General features: G+C 38.4%; 1 protein-coding gene across 2 annotated transcripts in view; it reads right to left on the reverse strand.

Moving 5' to 3' along the window:
* Positions 1-405: 405 nt before the first annotated feature.
* The window catches only part of VPS54, a 56,749-nt gene continuing 41,380 nt past the window's right edge, over positions 406-15,774 (reverse strand). For both annotated transcript variants that reach the window (XM_059579895.2, XM_059579893.2), the window contains 4 exons: positions 6,727-6,794; positions 4,855-4,935; positions 4,445-4,716; positions 406-829 (listed from right to left, as the gene is read on the reverse strand). In XM_059579895.2, the coding sequence (XP_059435878.1) occupies positions 4,578-4,716; positions 4,855-4,935; positions 6,727-6,794 (288 nt within the window). In that variant the 3' untranslated portion in view covers positions 406-829; positions 4,445-4,577. The remainder of the gene's footprint in view (positions 830-4,444; positions 4,717-4,854; positions 4,936-6,726; positions 6,795-15,774) is intronic.

The raw sequence follows: 15,774 nt of genomic DNA on the forward strand, positions 1-15,774 counted from the left end.
TCCACAGGAGAATTTATGACACCCTAAAAGGTTTGTTTTGCATTGAATGAATGGATTACTCCCATAATCACAATGAGTGGATAAATTATAGATATACTCATGTGCGTTACATTTTATCCTCCTTTTTTATTAGAAAAAATTGGAGCTTTAAAAATAATTTCAAGAAACTCCAATTACAATTTGGCATTTTTAATAATAACTCAGATATAAAAGCTAGAATGAAAAAATTTCAAGTAATTGAAAATTTATTGAATTTGAGGGATGAAAATGGGATCCAAGACCTAACTTTAAGGACATCGAGTTTCAGCCAAAATTCTATTACATAATTTTCCTCCACCCCAACCCACCCCCCCCCCCCCTCCCCCCCCCCACCAAAAAAAAAAAAAAAACACAATTATCTAGCGACAGGAAATTCCCCAGAATCAAATAATGAAATCCCTCACAACGTTGACTTTCTCTGCCATATACCATTCAACATCAACAAAAGCCCAATTCAGTCCCAGTTGAGGTTGCTTAACCACCTACCTCACTTATTGTGCGAATAAACGAGGCAGTAACATGTAGACGGGAAAAAACAAAACAAAAAAGCCTAATAAATGATTTAAGAAAGCATTTATAAACTATGCAGATAAACTTACAGCCCCTGGAACAAAACTAAATCAACAAATCAATATATATAAACCCAAAACTACAATCAGGGGAGCATATTCCATCAACATTACAAACTGCTTATCAAGTGTGACGTGACCCGTACAAAACTTCCCTTCCTGCCGCACCAACATCTGAATGTATACAGTAATTTATACATCTACCTTAAACCAACTGACACCTGCAAAAACAAAAAATCCCCAATCACTAATCAAACTTCTATATGAACAACGATAAGTGGGTTATAGGATTGGCATAGCAAAGCAAAATAAACAAAAACAAATAGTACAAAAGGACGGGCACAATACACATGTTCGGCAAGGATGTATACAGTATACAACCCCAAAAAGCAGTAAGAATACTGTATACAACCCCAAAGAGTAATAAGAAAACCTTCAGGAACCAAGAGCAATAAACCAAGTGCTCGGCAGTACTCAAATGCATGGCTATTCATTCCTCTCCATAGCCTCATCAAGCACAAACAGCCCACAGCCCAATGAAACTGCATTTCAAGCTTCTCAAGACTCTACACTCAAATAACTCAAATAATAAGGCATTGGGGGTGGCACGACCACCCCACTTTACCCAAAGTGGTGGCTCGCCCTTTGGTTTCTTTTTTTCTTTATTTTTTTAATTATTTTAATATTTTTAGTTTATATATATATATATATATATATATATATATATATATATTTTGAATGATATTTTTTTTTTTTTTTTTAATCTGGCGCATCGCCACATGTCAGTTTTTTATTGCGCTAACGTAGACTTCCACCAATTTTATGGACGAATTTTTTACGGAAGTACCATTTCCGTTTTTAGCCATAAGCAAGGTACCATCTACAATATGAATTGAAAATTAGGTGGGAAAAATAAAGTTAAACCACATGGAGGTAATGAGCGTTTAACCCTAAATTTAATGCATATATTTACTATTTCCTATCAACTTAAGCTTTTAGGAAAAAATAATGGTTTAACATGATATCAGAGTAAAGGTCTTGAGTTTAAACCATGACTCTATAATTTACCTCCTATTTTGTGTTAAATATTCCATGTGTTGAACATTACTTGTTGAAGAGGAGTTTTGAGCCTACACGTGAGTGAAAATGTAATCAAAGTATTGATGAAATGATTAGATCCGTTATTTCTCATCAGCTGAAACTTTTGAGATAAATGGTAATTATTACTTATGAGGTAAAAAAGGTTTTTGCATAATGTGTGAAAAACGTTCTTCAAGGGCAATTATCCCTAGAAGTGCAAGGTTGAGATGGGAGTAGGACATGTGAATCCATATACTTAGCCCAAAGCTTTACCCAACAATAGTTTATTCTATATGTAGCATTGAAGAGCAATTTCAAAGGAGGAAAGAAATCTAACGAGTATGATGATAGATATATTCAGGGAGAATGAAGCACTTGTGTTAGCTAAAGAAGGAACTGCCAAGCGTAATTGATTGCAATGTAGGCAACCCTTGAGATGAGGTAATATCGAAAAAGAAAAGAATAAGCATCGTCGAAAGTAGCTAGCGGGCAAAGACCAAAGAACAAGCAAAGGAATTCAGACTCACCTATAGAATATATGGAGTTGTGTCCAAGTATCCCAAACTCTCAAGGAGTTTATGCAACCCAATTAAGGGGCATCCCAGGCACTGTCATGTAAGGTAACTCAAGAGCTTCATGACTCGGAATATACGTTGACATGGCACCTATTTTCCCTATAGCAGACTAATAGGAAGCTCGCTCTCAAAATAAAAAAGAGTGTATATATGATGCAGAACACCACATACGAGCCACAGATCACGAGCTGGATCATTATTGGGCTTCATTGTATTTTACACATGAGCGGTCAATAATAGGAGAAAGATTCGTGTTCCAAGGTAAAGGTTTTCTGTCTTCTCATTTCTTGGTATATTACGCCTGCCATTAAAATTATATTAATATTTCTTTGTGCTTAGTAATATTTCTGAATTACCTTTAGATAATTCAGTTGCATCAAATAGTTTGTGCAAAACCTTAGTCAGCATCTCAACCTATCATGGACCCCATCCGATTTGAGACTCTTAGCAAAGGTTTGCCAGATCAATTAAAGAGAATCAGCAAGCAATTGGAAGACCATAATAAGCTAATGCAGAGTGGGAATGAACGAGCTCGAACTCTGCATGGTCTTGCAATACCCATAGTGGGTATGGTAAGATGTGTCTGAACAACCTAACGAGAACCCTGTGAATTTTCAAAAGGAGTCACCATGTGTGTCTGAACAACCTAAAGAGTCTTGTGAATTCTGCAAGAGTCATCGACTCAAGCCCATTAGCCCTATAAGAGTGGTTAATCTACCTAAGTGGATGCAAGTCCATTAGCTTAGGCTTTTGGACTAGAAGTGGTGTCCATTAGCTTAGGCTTTTGGACTAGAAGTGGTGTCCTAGTATGTATATCAACTTACTCTTGTTTGACTCCCTTGGTGTTTCTGTCCTCAACAATGGATATCAGAGCCAATGGTTAGCTTCCGCTACTGCTGATATGAGTGTTTTGGTTTGACACGTTTGGTTTGACTCCAGTAAAAAGAGTATCATTTCTCTTGGAGTACGCGTGACACTCTTGTGTGAGGGGGAGCTGGGTCAATGTGGAAGAGACTCACAAGTGAGAGGAGATTTGTTGTGCATACACTTGTGAGGTTTGTGTCCTATATTGAGAAAGTATAAAAAATAAGAATTGTTAATATACCTATACCCAAGCGCATTAGCTTAGGCTTAGAGATGGTTGTTCCACCAAAAGCAGCCCAAGCTTCACTTAGCTTGTCAAAGTTGGTGGTTGAAAGAGCTCAAGCTTCTGAGTTGACGGCAGTTGTGACGCCTCTCTTTCCGCTGCAACCCAAACCTTTGAAGAGATACAATCAAAAGTTGAAGGACATCAACAAATTTGTGCAGATGGATGGGAGTTTTCGCTGCCAGCGGTTGAGCCTTTAGGCGTATCCCTGCCATTGGTTCTGTCCATAGACCAGTCCCCACTAGCGGCTTCCCATGTTTCAGTGACCGAGTGGTGCTGTCCAAAAATCCTCTCCGGCAAGGTTTCCTCAAGGTGAGCAACTTACTATGGGCCCAAATTTCGCCGATTGCTCAATCTTCATTGGCAGTTGACAAGGGGCAGTGGAAGGGGATTTCCTTAGAAAAAGGATCATCCCCAGAAGGGTAAGGGTAGTAGGAAGCTGTTGAACCTAGAATTCTCCTTAATCTATTGTTTAGGAGTGTCATCTAAGCATGGGAAAGGAAAGGCTCACATTTGTTAGCGTCAAATGATAGGTGTTGTGAGGCTTTTGGGTTGTTGGTTGTTTTTAGGGTTTCAAGTTTGAGGGTTTTGAGGGTTTCTCTGCTTCTGATTTTTCTTTTTGGTGTCCCTGTGTACTTATAGGCGCCTCATGCTTTTTTAATATATGATTGATTATCTATAAAAAAATTAAATAATGATTACAACTAAATATATTAGGACAGAGCTATTATTTTGACTTATGGTCAAAATAAACTGCAATTTGAAGCAAAGATTACAATCCAGCTTACAACATTCACAATTTAACAGCATCATTTTCGATGGAGCAATATTTTTATAGAGAAATTAACTAACACAGCTATTAGTAATCAATTTTTTTTAAGCAAAAAGGCCACCGTATTTCACACCACTTTTAGTTATGACTTTTTGCTGTTAGTGTTATTTACTTTCATTTACGAGTTTATAAAATGGAAAAAATAAATGCATGCAACAGACATATTTTTTGACACTTTAAAAGGTATAAATGTGTCCCTGACCTTATTATCTCACAATGTAATTGTACAAGGCAAACACGTAGTCTGAAAATTGGTTCTGACAACCGCAAAAGCTCCATTGAAATCTGACGGACTTCACCAGAGAAGCAACCAATTTGCTCCTTTAAAAGAACATCTATTGGCCAGCTTCAGGCCCAAATCTTTGCACCAAAAATTCATCAAGGTGCCCCCAGTTTGGAGTAGCAGATTTACTCAAATTATCAGAAGGCAATGATCGAATACATCCAAGAATGTGTTTAACATCTCGATACAGTCTGCAAAGATAGGAAAAGCTATTTTATTATGGAGTCAAAAAACTAATTTCAGTTCAGGGATTAAAAGAAAAAATCACATCCCATAGACACCTAAACAGGATAGCATTTGATGCTCAGGTTAAAACTAAAAGGCTGTACCTATCCTTTGCTTGCGGAGTGCTGATCTCTAAGCGTGAAAATGCTTCAGAAATTTGTGAATGAAAGATAATAACCACTTGCCTGAAAATAGTACACAAAGCAAGCAGTAAAGTAGCAGGAATTATTTTTAAATTTGATCAAAGTAATGGTTTTCTCCTCGTTCGTGTCTACAAAAGACAAAAAATCTGCTATTTTTCATGAAAAGACTAGGGAGAAGAAAAAAAAAAAAAAGAGAAGATGTTCTCACATAGCAGAGTTGATGATAGATTATGTGCATCATAAGAAGTGCATAGTAAACTCTTACTGAGACATGGGAGAGATTATAAGTGCAAAAGTCAGTAGACTCAATAAATTAGGGGCTAAAAGGGATGACTACCTAGCAGCCGATGTATTTATGGAAAGGGGAATGTTAGATGCCACTAAAAATTGACCAAGTTTACAGAGAAACTTTCTTCTGTATGTCGTGTATATAGGGATCAGAACTCCCACAATATCACCTGTTAGATAAAAATAACTAATGGGAGAAACCTTTTAAAAATTTCAAACAAGAATCGAGGGAAGAAAATTGTGCCACAGATTCTTGCTTTAAAATGAATAGTGTCACAGGAAGTGGCTATTGCATAATTTCGTACAGAAATATTCAAGTATTTCATAGTTCTAAACCAAGATGCCATCACCATGTCCACAACACTACAATACTGATGCAACAACTTTTGTTTCCACCAATTCGCCACAACCACCAACAGCAGCCAAGGATCGACCACATCCATTTGGCATACCAAGTTTCATTTGGTGCCAAACTTCCAAATTACTTCCACCACCCCCAGCACCTGCTTTGCCACCATCGCATCAATAAATCACAATTACCATGCCTGCCACTATCATCGTCTTCACTACTGTAAATGCTCCAGCTAACAATCACAACTACCTTTGCCTTCAATACAAACTCTGTAACCCACCATCTCCATTTATGAGCTAATACAACCCCGAAGTCCACTTCATCTGGCACTACAATCTACACCAGCAGTATAACGCCAACTCCTGTCTGCTTAAAAGAATTCATTCAACTGGCACAAAGATTTTAACTCAAGGGAATTTGACTAAGCCTGACTTAAATCCTAAAAGTAAATTCATATTCTGTCATCCAGGCACACCAAGTGGATTCTGGAAGCTATTGAGTAAAATTGTCAGATTTGCAACAAAACGTGAGGTTATTACTGATTAAAGAAAAATTAATCCCTTTAACTCCATGTTCTTGTTTATCTCTCCAAGGTATAAATATTGTACACACACACATACGTATAATTTAAGTTTCAATTCTTAAGTATAACATACAGGATTACTCAGAGGGCAGAAATTTCCTCTATTAGATCTACGTGGGCAGATATCCAAATCTCAGAGCTAAAAAGAAGTCTAACAGCAGGTTTTGTTAAAAAAATCTCATCCCTCCATCAGTGAATAATGGGGTACGACACAGGAAAAGCATCTTCTTACGTCCTAACATAGCAAAATGATTTGAAAAATATAATTTAAAACTAAGAAAAATTTGACAGGTTCCCTAACATTCCATTGAACAGCAAGTAATGTACTTTTAAAAGTATTTTAGTAAAGAAAGGACTAAAAAGAATCCTAAGCAACAATCTATAACAGCTAGTAGACCAGGCCACATATACCAACTTCGTTATTAATTTTCATTGGTTAGTTATACATTCATAATCTCAGTTCTATATAATAAAAAGCATTTCCATGGAAATCATTGAGCCAAGGATAACTAATCTACTTATACTACAAGTTCAAATAAGTTATACTGACAAAACTAATCATTTTGCTGAAACTTTCAGAAACTGAATACGGACTATAGATGAATCTAACCTGAAAATTGCTTGAACATCTACCTCATGTAAAGTCCGAGATAAAACACGTTGAAGGAATCCAACTTCCTGGGAGTGAATAGAAGAACTAATCAGGTCCAGTCAGTTCACAAAAAATAGAGCTAAATAAATAGAAGAAACTATCACTTCCTGAAAAAGAAAAAAGAAAAAAGAATAGCACTAGAATAAATATTGAAACCAACCAACTTAAGTCAAGCTCAAATGTGTTTTTTGGTACACTGTTTTTTTTAGCTAAGATATTTGGTACACTGTTTCATAGAGGCAAAATCCTCTAAAGTAGCAATTTAGAAAGGTATGCAAACGCAACTCAGCAAAAGTTCTCTAAATAAACCTTTTGTTTCATCAAGACTTCCCAATCCGGCCATTCAGTTTTTGCCCAGACCCACAACTGGGAAAGAAAAACAGCAGCCATTTTGGGACAAAATGATTAAACCTGGCCGCCCAAATTTCAATTCATGTCCTTGAGGGCCTACAAATTGCAGAAGCAAAAAATTGAGGGGAATGACCATCAACATGAATAGGAACTTGAAAATCCTTTTCATGTGAACCGAAGAGACCAGCACCTATTCTCTTTGATGGACAGCTGTTGGGATGGTAGATTTAAGGTCGAGATTCCTGAGTTCAACAGTGACCTAAATGGTGAAGTGTTTACTGACTGGTTGTCCACTGTTGAGAGAGTGTTTGATCTAAAAGATGCATCAGAAATTAAGAAAGTGAAGCTGGTTGAAGTGAATCTACAAGGGAGAGCCTCGGCTTGGTGAGATCAACTTATTATGACGCGTCAAAGACGAGGCAAACCTAAGAAATCTAATTTTGAGGAGATGTGTAAGCTTAGGGAGACATTTCTGCCATATAATTACACGCAATTCATTTTTTTGTGATAAGTAATGCAAAATCTTTAGAAAAACACAGAGGGGCACAACCCTATTACATAATTAATTTATTTTTGATAAATTATGCAATCTCATTAGAAAAGCACATAAGGGCACAACCTTAATACAAATGAAGTATACAAGAGAAACCCTCTAAAGGAGAAAAGAAGAACAAAAGTCCAAAATATCAGAAAACTAGAAAAATGCAAACTAATGTCTGCTATTCACGTGTAAATAGATTTGAACATAATATTTTCAGCTCTACCACCAAAGTCTCTTGCTCTTCAAAGCCTTTTGCATTTCGCTCTCTCCAAATATACCACATTAAACATAAAGGAGCCAACCTCCAAAATTGCACAACGTTACAGCTTCGCACTTGACCCCTCCAACTCACCAACTCCTCCCTCACCATTCTAGGCAATTACACACAGTTCATGTATCAATGATTGCAAAATTGTTAACAAAGGGGCAGATTTGTTAATTATTACAACGAGGAATTTTATGAATTTCTTCTTAGAAATGAGTTGAATGAAGAGAGGAGCAAAAAGTGGCAGTCTATTGGTGGATTGAGGATTAGCTTGCAAGATGTGTTAAACCAGCAAAATATTTGGAATATTTCATAAGCATATCAGCACACAAAGGCTGCTGAAATTCAGCAAGGAAGAGAGGCCCTAACAGGGCAGCCTACAACCAGTTCAGTTCGGGTCGTATGGTGGCTTCAAGAGGGCAATCAGAGGGACCTAATGCAGGCAGCAGTTCCACAACAATTGGACCTCAAAAGCACAGCACAAATACTCCTCAACCACGACAATATTAGGGCACCTAATTCTAAACCGCAAACCATAAGTGCAGCTATTAAGTGTAACGAGTGTGGAGAAATAGGACACAAGTCTTCTAATTGTTGAATGAGTAATGCTAGAAGTTCTTCCCATATTTCACTTGTATGCCTCCAAAATTGATGTGGCTTTTAAAATCATTATTAGATTAAAATCTAATAGTAATCTATCACAAATCCAATGGTGATTTTAAAGCCACAAGGAAGGACACAAGAGAGTCACAAGGAGAACTTCTAACATTACTCAAAGCACGTAGTTGTGAATGAAAATAATTGCTTATAGACAATTGTCAAAAGGAAGAAGAGCTGCAAGAAGATGAGCCTTTCCATGATGAGGAAGATGAAGTGGCAGTGGTCAAAGGCGATGATTGTCTCTGTCTTGTCATGTGAAAGGTTCTTATAAACGCGATACAAGGATGATAAGACACAATGTATTTCAGACCACTTGCACTATTTTTTGGTCGTGTTTGCAAGTTAATCATTGAGAGTGGAAGCTCTGACAAAATTATCTCTCAAGAGGTAGCCACCAAGCTGAATTTGATGGTTGAGACACATCATCAGCCCTACAAACTTACTTGGTTTAAGAAAGGCAGTAAAGTAAGTGTTACTAAGCGATGCTTAGTTGACTTATCTATTGGAAGTTGATACTTGATAAGGTGTTGTGTGATGTAGCATCTATGGATGCACATCATATCCTATTTGGTACGCCCTAACAATTTGATAATAAAGTAATTCATTATGCAGGAAGAATTCTTCTTTTTTTTTTTCTTTTTTTTTTTTTTATTTTTTTTTTTTTTTATGAATTCAAAGATACGAAGAAAATAATTTTGGTCTCATTGAAAGAGGAAGTCACACCTTAACCAAAAGCAAGGGGAGGGTGTTAATTTCCTCTCGATTTCCAAATTTGAGAAGTTGGAAGAAAGAAGGGAAACCTGTGGCATTCTCTACTAAGAAGCCAAATCATTCAGGCTGCGGCGATTTTCAACTTATGATGTGGAGCTCTATGCAGTTGTACATAATATCTACAATTGGAGAGAGTATTTATATCAGTGGGATTTCATTTTACATTCAAACAATTGAGGCTTTAATGTATCTGAATGGGCAAACATATTTGAATTGTAGGCATGGGAAATAGGCAGCTCTTTTGCAATAAGTTCAGGTTGTAGTGTTTGACCACTTCAAAGATCTATATTCAACCGACATCCCTACCTAAGACAGATTTACGAGGAGGTTTCCAATGGCAAAGGTAGGCTTTAAGATTTCTATTTGCACTTCGGTTTTGTAACACTCTAGTTCCGTATTAGAAAGATAAGTTAGCCCATATAAAGTGTGGTTTAAAAATACTCATAGTTGCTAATTCTCACATTGATTACTTACTAGGTGAAACTGAGCTTTATTAATAATTATAGAGAAGCTCCGAATTAACTAGTCATTTTGGGGTGATAGCACAGATGTGACTAGCGTTTTTCCTAGGTCGCTACAAATGGTATTAAACCACCTACTAAAGTCATGTGGTATTAGAGCATTGCATAACGTGACCCTGACGAGGATATCAAGGGCTTAAGGGGGGATATTGTAACACTCTAGTTCCATATTAGAAAGATGAGAAGCCCACATAGAGTTTGGTTTATAAGGACACTTATGGGTGCTAAGTCGCACAATGCTTGCTAGGTGAAATTGAGGTTTATTATAGAGAAACTCCAAATTAACTAGTCCTTCTGAGGTGATAGTGTAAATATGGCTAATATTTTCCTTAGGTCATTATAAGTTTTCTCTTCAAGGGAACAAGATTTTGTGTTCCTGCTCTCTTAGAGAGATCTTTTTTCAGCTGCATAATGAAGGGCACTTTTGTAAGGACAAGGGATGTTGATCGACTTACTAATCGTTGTCACATTTGCAATGTGTCAAAAGGGAGAGCTACCAATGCTGGTTTGTACACATTATCCGCCACTCCAAACAGTTCGTGGACAGATGTTAGTATGAATTTCGTTCTCCTCGAACACAAAAGGGTATGGATTCTATTCTCCTATTGTGGATAAATTTTCTAAAATGACACATTTTATGCTATGTCGAAAGACTTTTTACCTATTTTTACTATATTAATTTCTTACCTTTTTTTCTAAAAGGGATTGTTCGTTTGCATAGTGTACCGAAAAAATAGAAAAATAGTATTAGGTTTTAGTTTGACCTTATTCAATGTTCTTTCTCGTAATTCTTCTTGTTTAAAACTTTGGGGAATAGCTTTTTAGGTCTTCAGGGGTTGTCTGAAGAAGCTAGTGTTTTCCCGTCAAAAGTGTCGTTAAAACGGGACATGTAACAGAGAGTTACTAGTTTCCCGTCAGGAGCGCCGTCAGAACGAGACATGTAACGGAGAGTTACTGCTTTCTCGTCAGAAGTTCTGTCAGAACGAGACATATAACCGAGAGTTACTGTTTTCTTGTCAGAAGTTGCATCAGGGACGAGACATATGAAGGGAGCAAAGTTGAAACTATTGTTTTCTCGTCAGGACGGGACATGTGAGAGGAGCAAAGTTGAAGCAATTGTTTTCTCGTCAGAATGGGAAATGTAACGGGACCAAAGTTGAAGATTTTGTTTTCTCGTCGAAAGGGACGTTAAGACGAGACATGTGACAAAGAGGAGACAATTGTTCTTCTCGTCAGAATGGGACTACTTTCTTGTTAGGACGTGGATTTCTTAGATCCACGAATTTAGCCTTCCCATCATAATGAGAGAGCTATCCCGTTAAGACGTGAAGAAGGAAACATCTCCACTATAAATGGTTTTCTTGTCACTATTCATTGCAGACTTTGAAAAAATATGTATGCACTATTCACTGAAGTCTCCATATTTTCTTCACGATCGCTGTGTCTTGGGCATTGCTGTTTTGTATTTTTGGCGTGTTGCCTCTTTCGTTCATTCACACAATATTATGGGTTTGGTTACTTGAAGGAAGTCTACCGAAGAGTCAATAAGGAGATGCACTCCATGAAGATGGTTAAGATGGAGACAAGTTGAGAAGCTTGTTGTTCTTACTAAGTCTAGATGTCCTCAAAGTTGTGAGTATCGTCTAATCTGTAACTTTGAATCTTTATATAGTGATTTCCCGGATTTGGCTGCCTAAAGTAGTTTTTACCTTTGATGTGTTCAATGGGTTTTCCACTTCATAAACAAACCTTGTGTTGTGTTTGTGATTGATGTTTTAAATTCCGTTGTGCATGTTATGTGTTTGTTGTATGGCTTAGTTTCATGATTTGTTTATTTGGCAAATAGAGGTAGAACACGATCCTAGCAATCTTTCAAATAGGATGGTGGGTTGGAAGAGGCTATATATTTGTCAAATGGAGGGAGGTTGACATTGATCAATAATACTATCTAATTTACCGACACATATTAGTTATCTTTGTTTCCTATTCCTTTGTGTGGGCAAATAGAATAGAGAAACTTCAAAGAGATTTTTTTTATAGGGTTGTATCAATGAGCAGTTTAAATTCCATCTAGTTAAATCGTCAACAATTTGTTCTCCTATTACTACATACAGTGGTTTGGGGATTAGAAACTTGAGTAAGTTTAATCAAGCACTTTTGGGTAAAACGTTATGGCAGTTTGCTGCAGAAAGGGACATCTTATAACATTTGGTAGTGTAAGCAAAATAAGGTTGTTTGAATAGAGATTGGTGTACTAAGGAAGTCGAGGGGCCTTTTCGTGTTGTAATGTGGAAAAATATGAGAGGATAGGGAGCTTTCTCAAGATTTATCAGATTTGTAGCAAGAAATTTTAACACCCTGGTCCCATATTTGGGAAGATGAGAAGAAGCCTACATAGAGTGGATGGTTTATAAAGATAATCATGGGTGCTAAGTCCCACATTGCCTAGTTACTAGGTGAAACTGAGCTTTATAATGAATTTTAGAGAAGCTCCAAATTGGCTAGTCCTTTTCAAGTAATAGCGTAGATATGGCTAGCGCTTTTCCTTAGGTCGTTACAAGTGATATCAAAGCCACCTAATAACGTCAGCTCATGTGGTATTGGAGCATTACATGACGAAACCCGGACGAAGACGTCAGGAATTTAAGAAGGGGAGTTTGTAACAACCCGATCCTATATTGGAAAGATGAGAAGAAGCCCACATAGAGTGGGTGGTTTATAAAAATAGTCATGGATGTTCAGTTCCACATACCTAGTTACTAGGTAAAACTGGAATTTATAATGAATTCTAGGAAAGGTACAAATGGACTAGTCCTTTTTTAGTAATAGCGCAGATGTGGCTAGCGCTTTTCACTAGGTCGTTAAAAGTGGTATCAAAGCCACTTAGTAATGCCAGGTCATGTGTTACTGGAGCACTGCATGACGTGGCCCTAACGAGGACGTCAGGAATTTAAGAGGAAAAGTTTGTGACACCCTGGTCCCATATTTGAGAAGATGAAAAGAAAACTCACACATAAAGTAGGTGGTTTATAATGATAGTTATGGATGCGAAGTCCCACATTTCCTAGTTACTAGGTGAAAGTGGGCTTTATAATAAAGTATAGAAAAGCTCCAAATTGACTAGTGCTTTTGGAGTAATAGTGCAAATGTACCTAGCACTTTTTCCTGGGTTGTTACAACCTCATGAGAAATGCGTAATATCATCTTCCTACAGGAAGGGGGTATTACAGAAAAAGTTTTAAGATTAGATTTTTGGCATGATGTTTGTATGGGGATCATTCACGAAAGGAAGTTTAATCGGAGTCATTTAGTATTGCGTGATATAAGGAGGAATGGGTTATGGACAAAATGAAAGTTTCTAATGGTAGTATTCAGTGGAATGTATCTTTTTTACGAGCAGTGCAGGATTGGGAAGCTGATGCGGTGCTTGCATTTTTTGGCGTGTTATATTCTCTTAGGCGGAGACAAGGTGGGGAAGATTGCATTTGAATTCCTTCAAAGAATAATAAGATTGAGGTGTAGTCCATTTTTCACTTGTTATCTCCTTTGGGGTTCTTATTTTCCTTGGAGTATTTGGAAAGTTGAAGTTTAAAAGTGAGTTTTCTTGTGTAGACGGTGGCACCTGATAAGATTATGACTTGGATAATCTGAGAAAGAGAAGAGCAATAGTGGTGTGATGGTGCTGCATGTGTAAGTGAAACAGAGAATCAACAGATCATCGTCTTTATTGCGAAGTGGTAAGAGAATTATGGAATACGATCTTTACACTCTTTGGAACTCAAATGGGATATGCCTTAAAGGGTGATAGAACTATTAGATTGTTGGTAAGGTCAGATGGGTAGTCATTCAATTCTAGTTTTGTAGAGGATAGCCTCATTGCGCTAAATGTGGGACTATAAGGAGAGAGCAGAATGTAAGATGCTTTAAAGATCGTGAGAAGTCGAAGGAATAGCTCAATAACATTTTTGTCAAATCACTTTTTACTTGGACAAGGCCGTATAATATTTGTTCTTGTTCTAACTTTTCTGAATTTGTGGGGTTTTGTGCTTCTTTTAGCCTTTAGTGGAAACTATCTTTTGTATACATCTTATGTACTGGGTTGCACCCCCCTGTACTTTTCAAAGAAATTAATTACTTATCAAAAAAAAAAAAAAAAAAAAGGGAAAAAAGTAATAAGTCTTCTAGGATTCTATTTGGATAGCTTAAGGTTTTGTCGATTCGTTTTTCATTGAGGTTGATCGGTGAGATGGGTTATTTTTACGTAGAAATGAAAGCGTTTGAGATTCGATCCAATGTTCAAGGAGGTGCACAATTCGCAGAGAAGAGCAGAGGAAGAACTCGTTCAGTGATTATGGCATGGCCAACCATTTTCTGGTTCGTGACTGCCTTTGATTATTTGACTAATAGTGAGATAGTACATGAAAATTGGAGGGCATTTCGCATTGGCTGCTTCTTGTACGTTTTTTTTTTTGATAAGTAATGTAGTATATATCAAAAAAAGCGCAAAGCGCCTCTAAGTACACAATAATGTATACAAAGGAACCCAATCAAACACCCAGAAAAACCCAGAAAAAACCCAAACAAACCAATCAAAAACCCAGAAAACCCAATCAAACCAAACACCCATCCAAAGGGGAATACAAGAGACCCAACCAAACCCCAAGAAAAGCCCTAGTGCATCTCAGGTGGAACCCTAGTGCACCTCAGGGGGAAAAGAAAAAGCATTTTTCGATCCCAAAAAACCCCGCCGACGCCGGCCCTTCACCGGAGAGATGGAGCAATCCAGATTATTGAGCTCCCTCAACCCCTTAACCTTAGAAGCCGAAACTTCAACCTTAGGGGCAGAAACTTCAACCTAAGCAAGCAGGTCCTTGTTCTTATGCAGCTGCTTTGCGACTTTTTCCTTCACCCTCCGGGTATAAAACAGTTGGGACGAGGATATAGAGGAGTAAATGAGAGTACCACTCTCTGTCATGCGAGGAAAAGGACGGCTAAGACTCCTCCCCATCTCAGCCGCCCCATCGAGAAGGGAAGTAGTCGAGAGTGAAGTGCATCCCTGCGACGAGAACAAGGAGGTAGTAGCAGGGGAAAGAAGACAGCCAACTTGAACCTCCACCGGCGCAGAGGGAACCAGAACAGGGTCCTTTCCCTTAGAAGACAAAGAATCCTTCAACACCACCGGAGCGGGAGAGACAGCTCTCGGACTCAAGAACCCACGACGAAACAAACCTTTCTCCGGAGAAGAAGGACGAACAACCAGCTCCTCCTCCCCCGAAAAAGGAACCTCCCTGCAAGAGCTCGCCGGAGAGTCCACCTCCCAAGGAACTGCGAAGGCCTCCTTGAGAATAGAAAGACGAGCCGAATCAGAAATCTTCGAAGACACAGTCGCACCCCGGCAGGTTTCAGGCATCGAAGAAAAAGAACCCTCCCCGTCCCTGCGCAACGTGCTCGCCGGTAAAGCCTCCGCAGAAAGGGAAAAAGTAGCCCCCTGAGAGGACCCGTCACCGGCAGACCCAACAATCTCGCCCAAAACTCGCACCGGAGAGAGAGAGAACACTGCCGGGGAAGACCCATCGCCGGAATCCAAACCGGTAACCTGCAAACTCAAAGAAGACCTAGCCAACGGCTCCAAACACTCTTCAGAGGCTAGAGGAATCCCAGCCGATACAGACTCCAAAGGTAATGAGAACGAGTTATGGACTGGATCTGAGAAATCCGGATCCAAGTACTGAACCAGATCCAAATTTTGACCCAAACCCACTTAAGAGACCGACCCGGAATCACAACCCAAAACAGAAGTTGATAGGCCCAAAAAACGAACCCTTTTACTCCTGCGATTGGGCTTCGAGACAACCCCTGCACGGACCCGGTCCAACTTACGTTGGATTTGCCCTAGA

Source organism: Corylus avellana, chromosome 1 (genome assembly GCF_965113065.1).
Source record: "Corylus avellana chromosome 1, dhCorAvel1.hap1.2, whole genome shotgun sequence".
Classification (NCBI taxonomy): domain Eukaryota; kingdom Viridiplantae; phylum Streptophyta; class Magnoliopsida; order Fagales; family Betulaceae; genus Corylus; species Corylus avellana.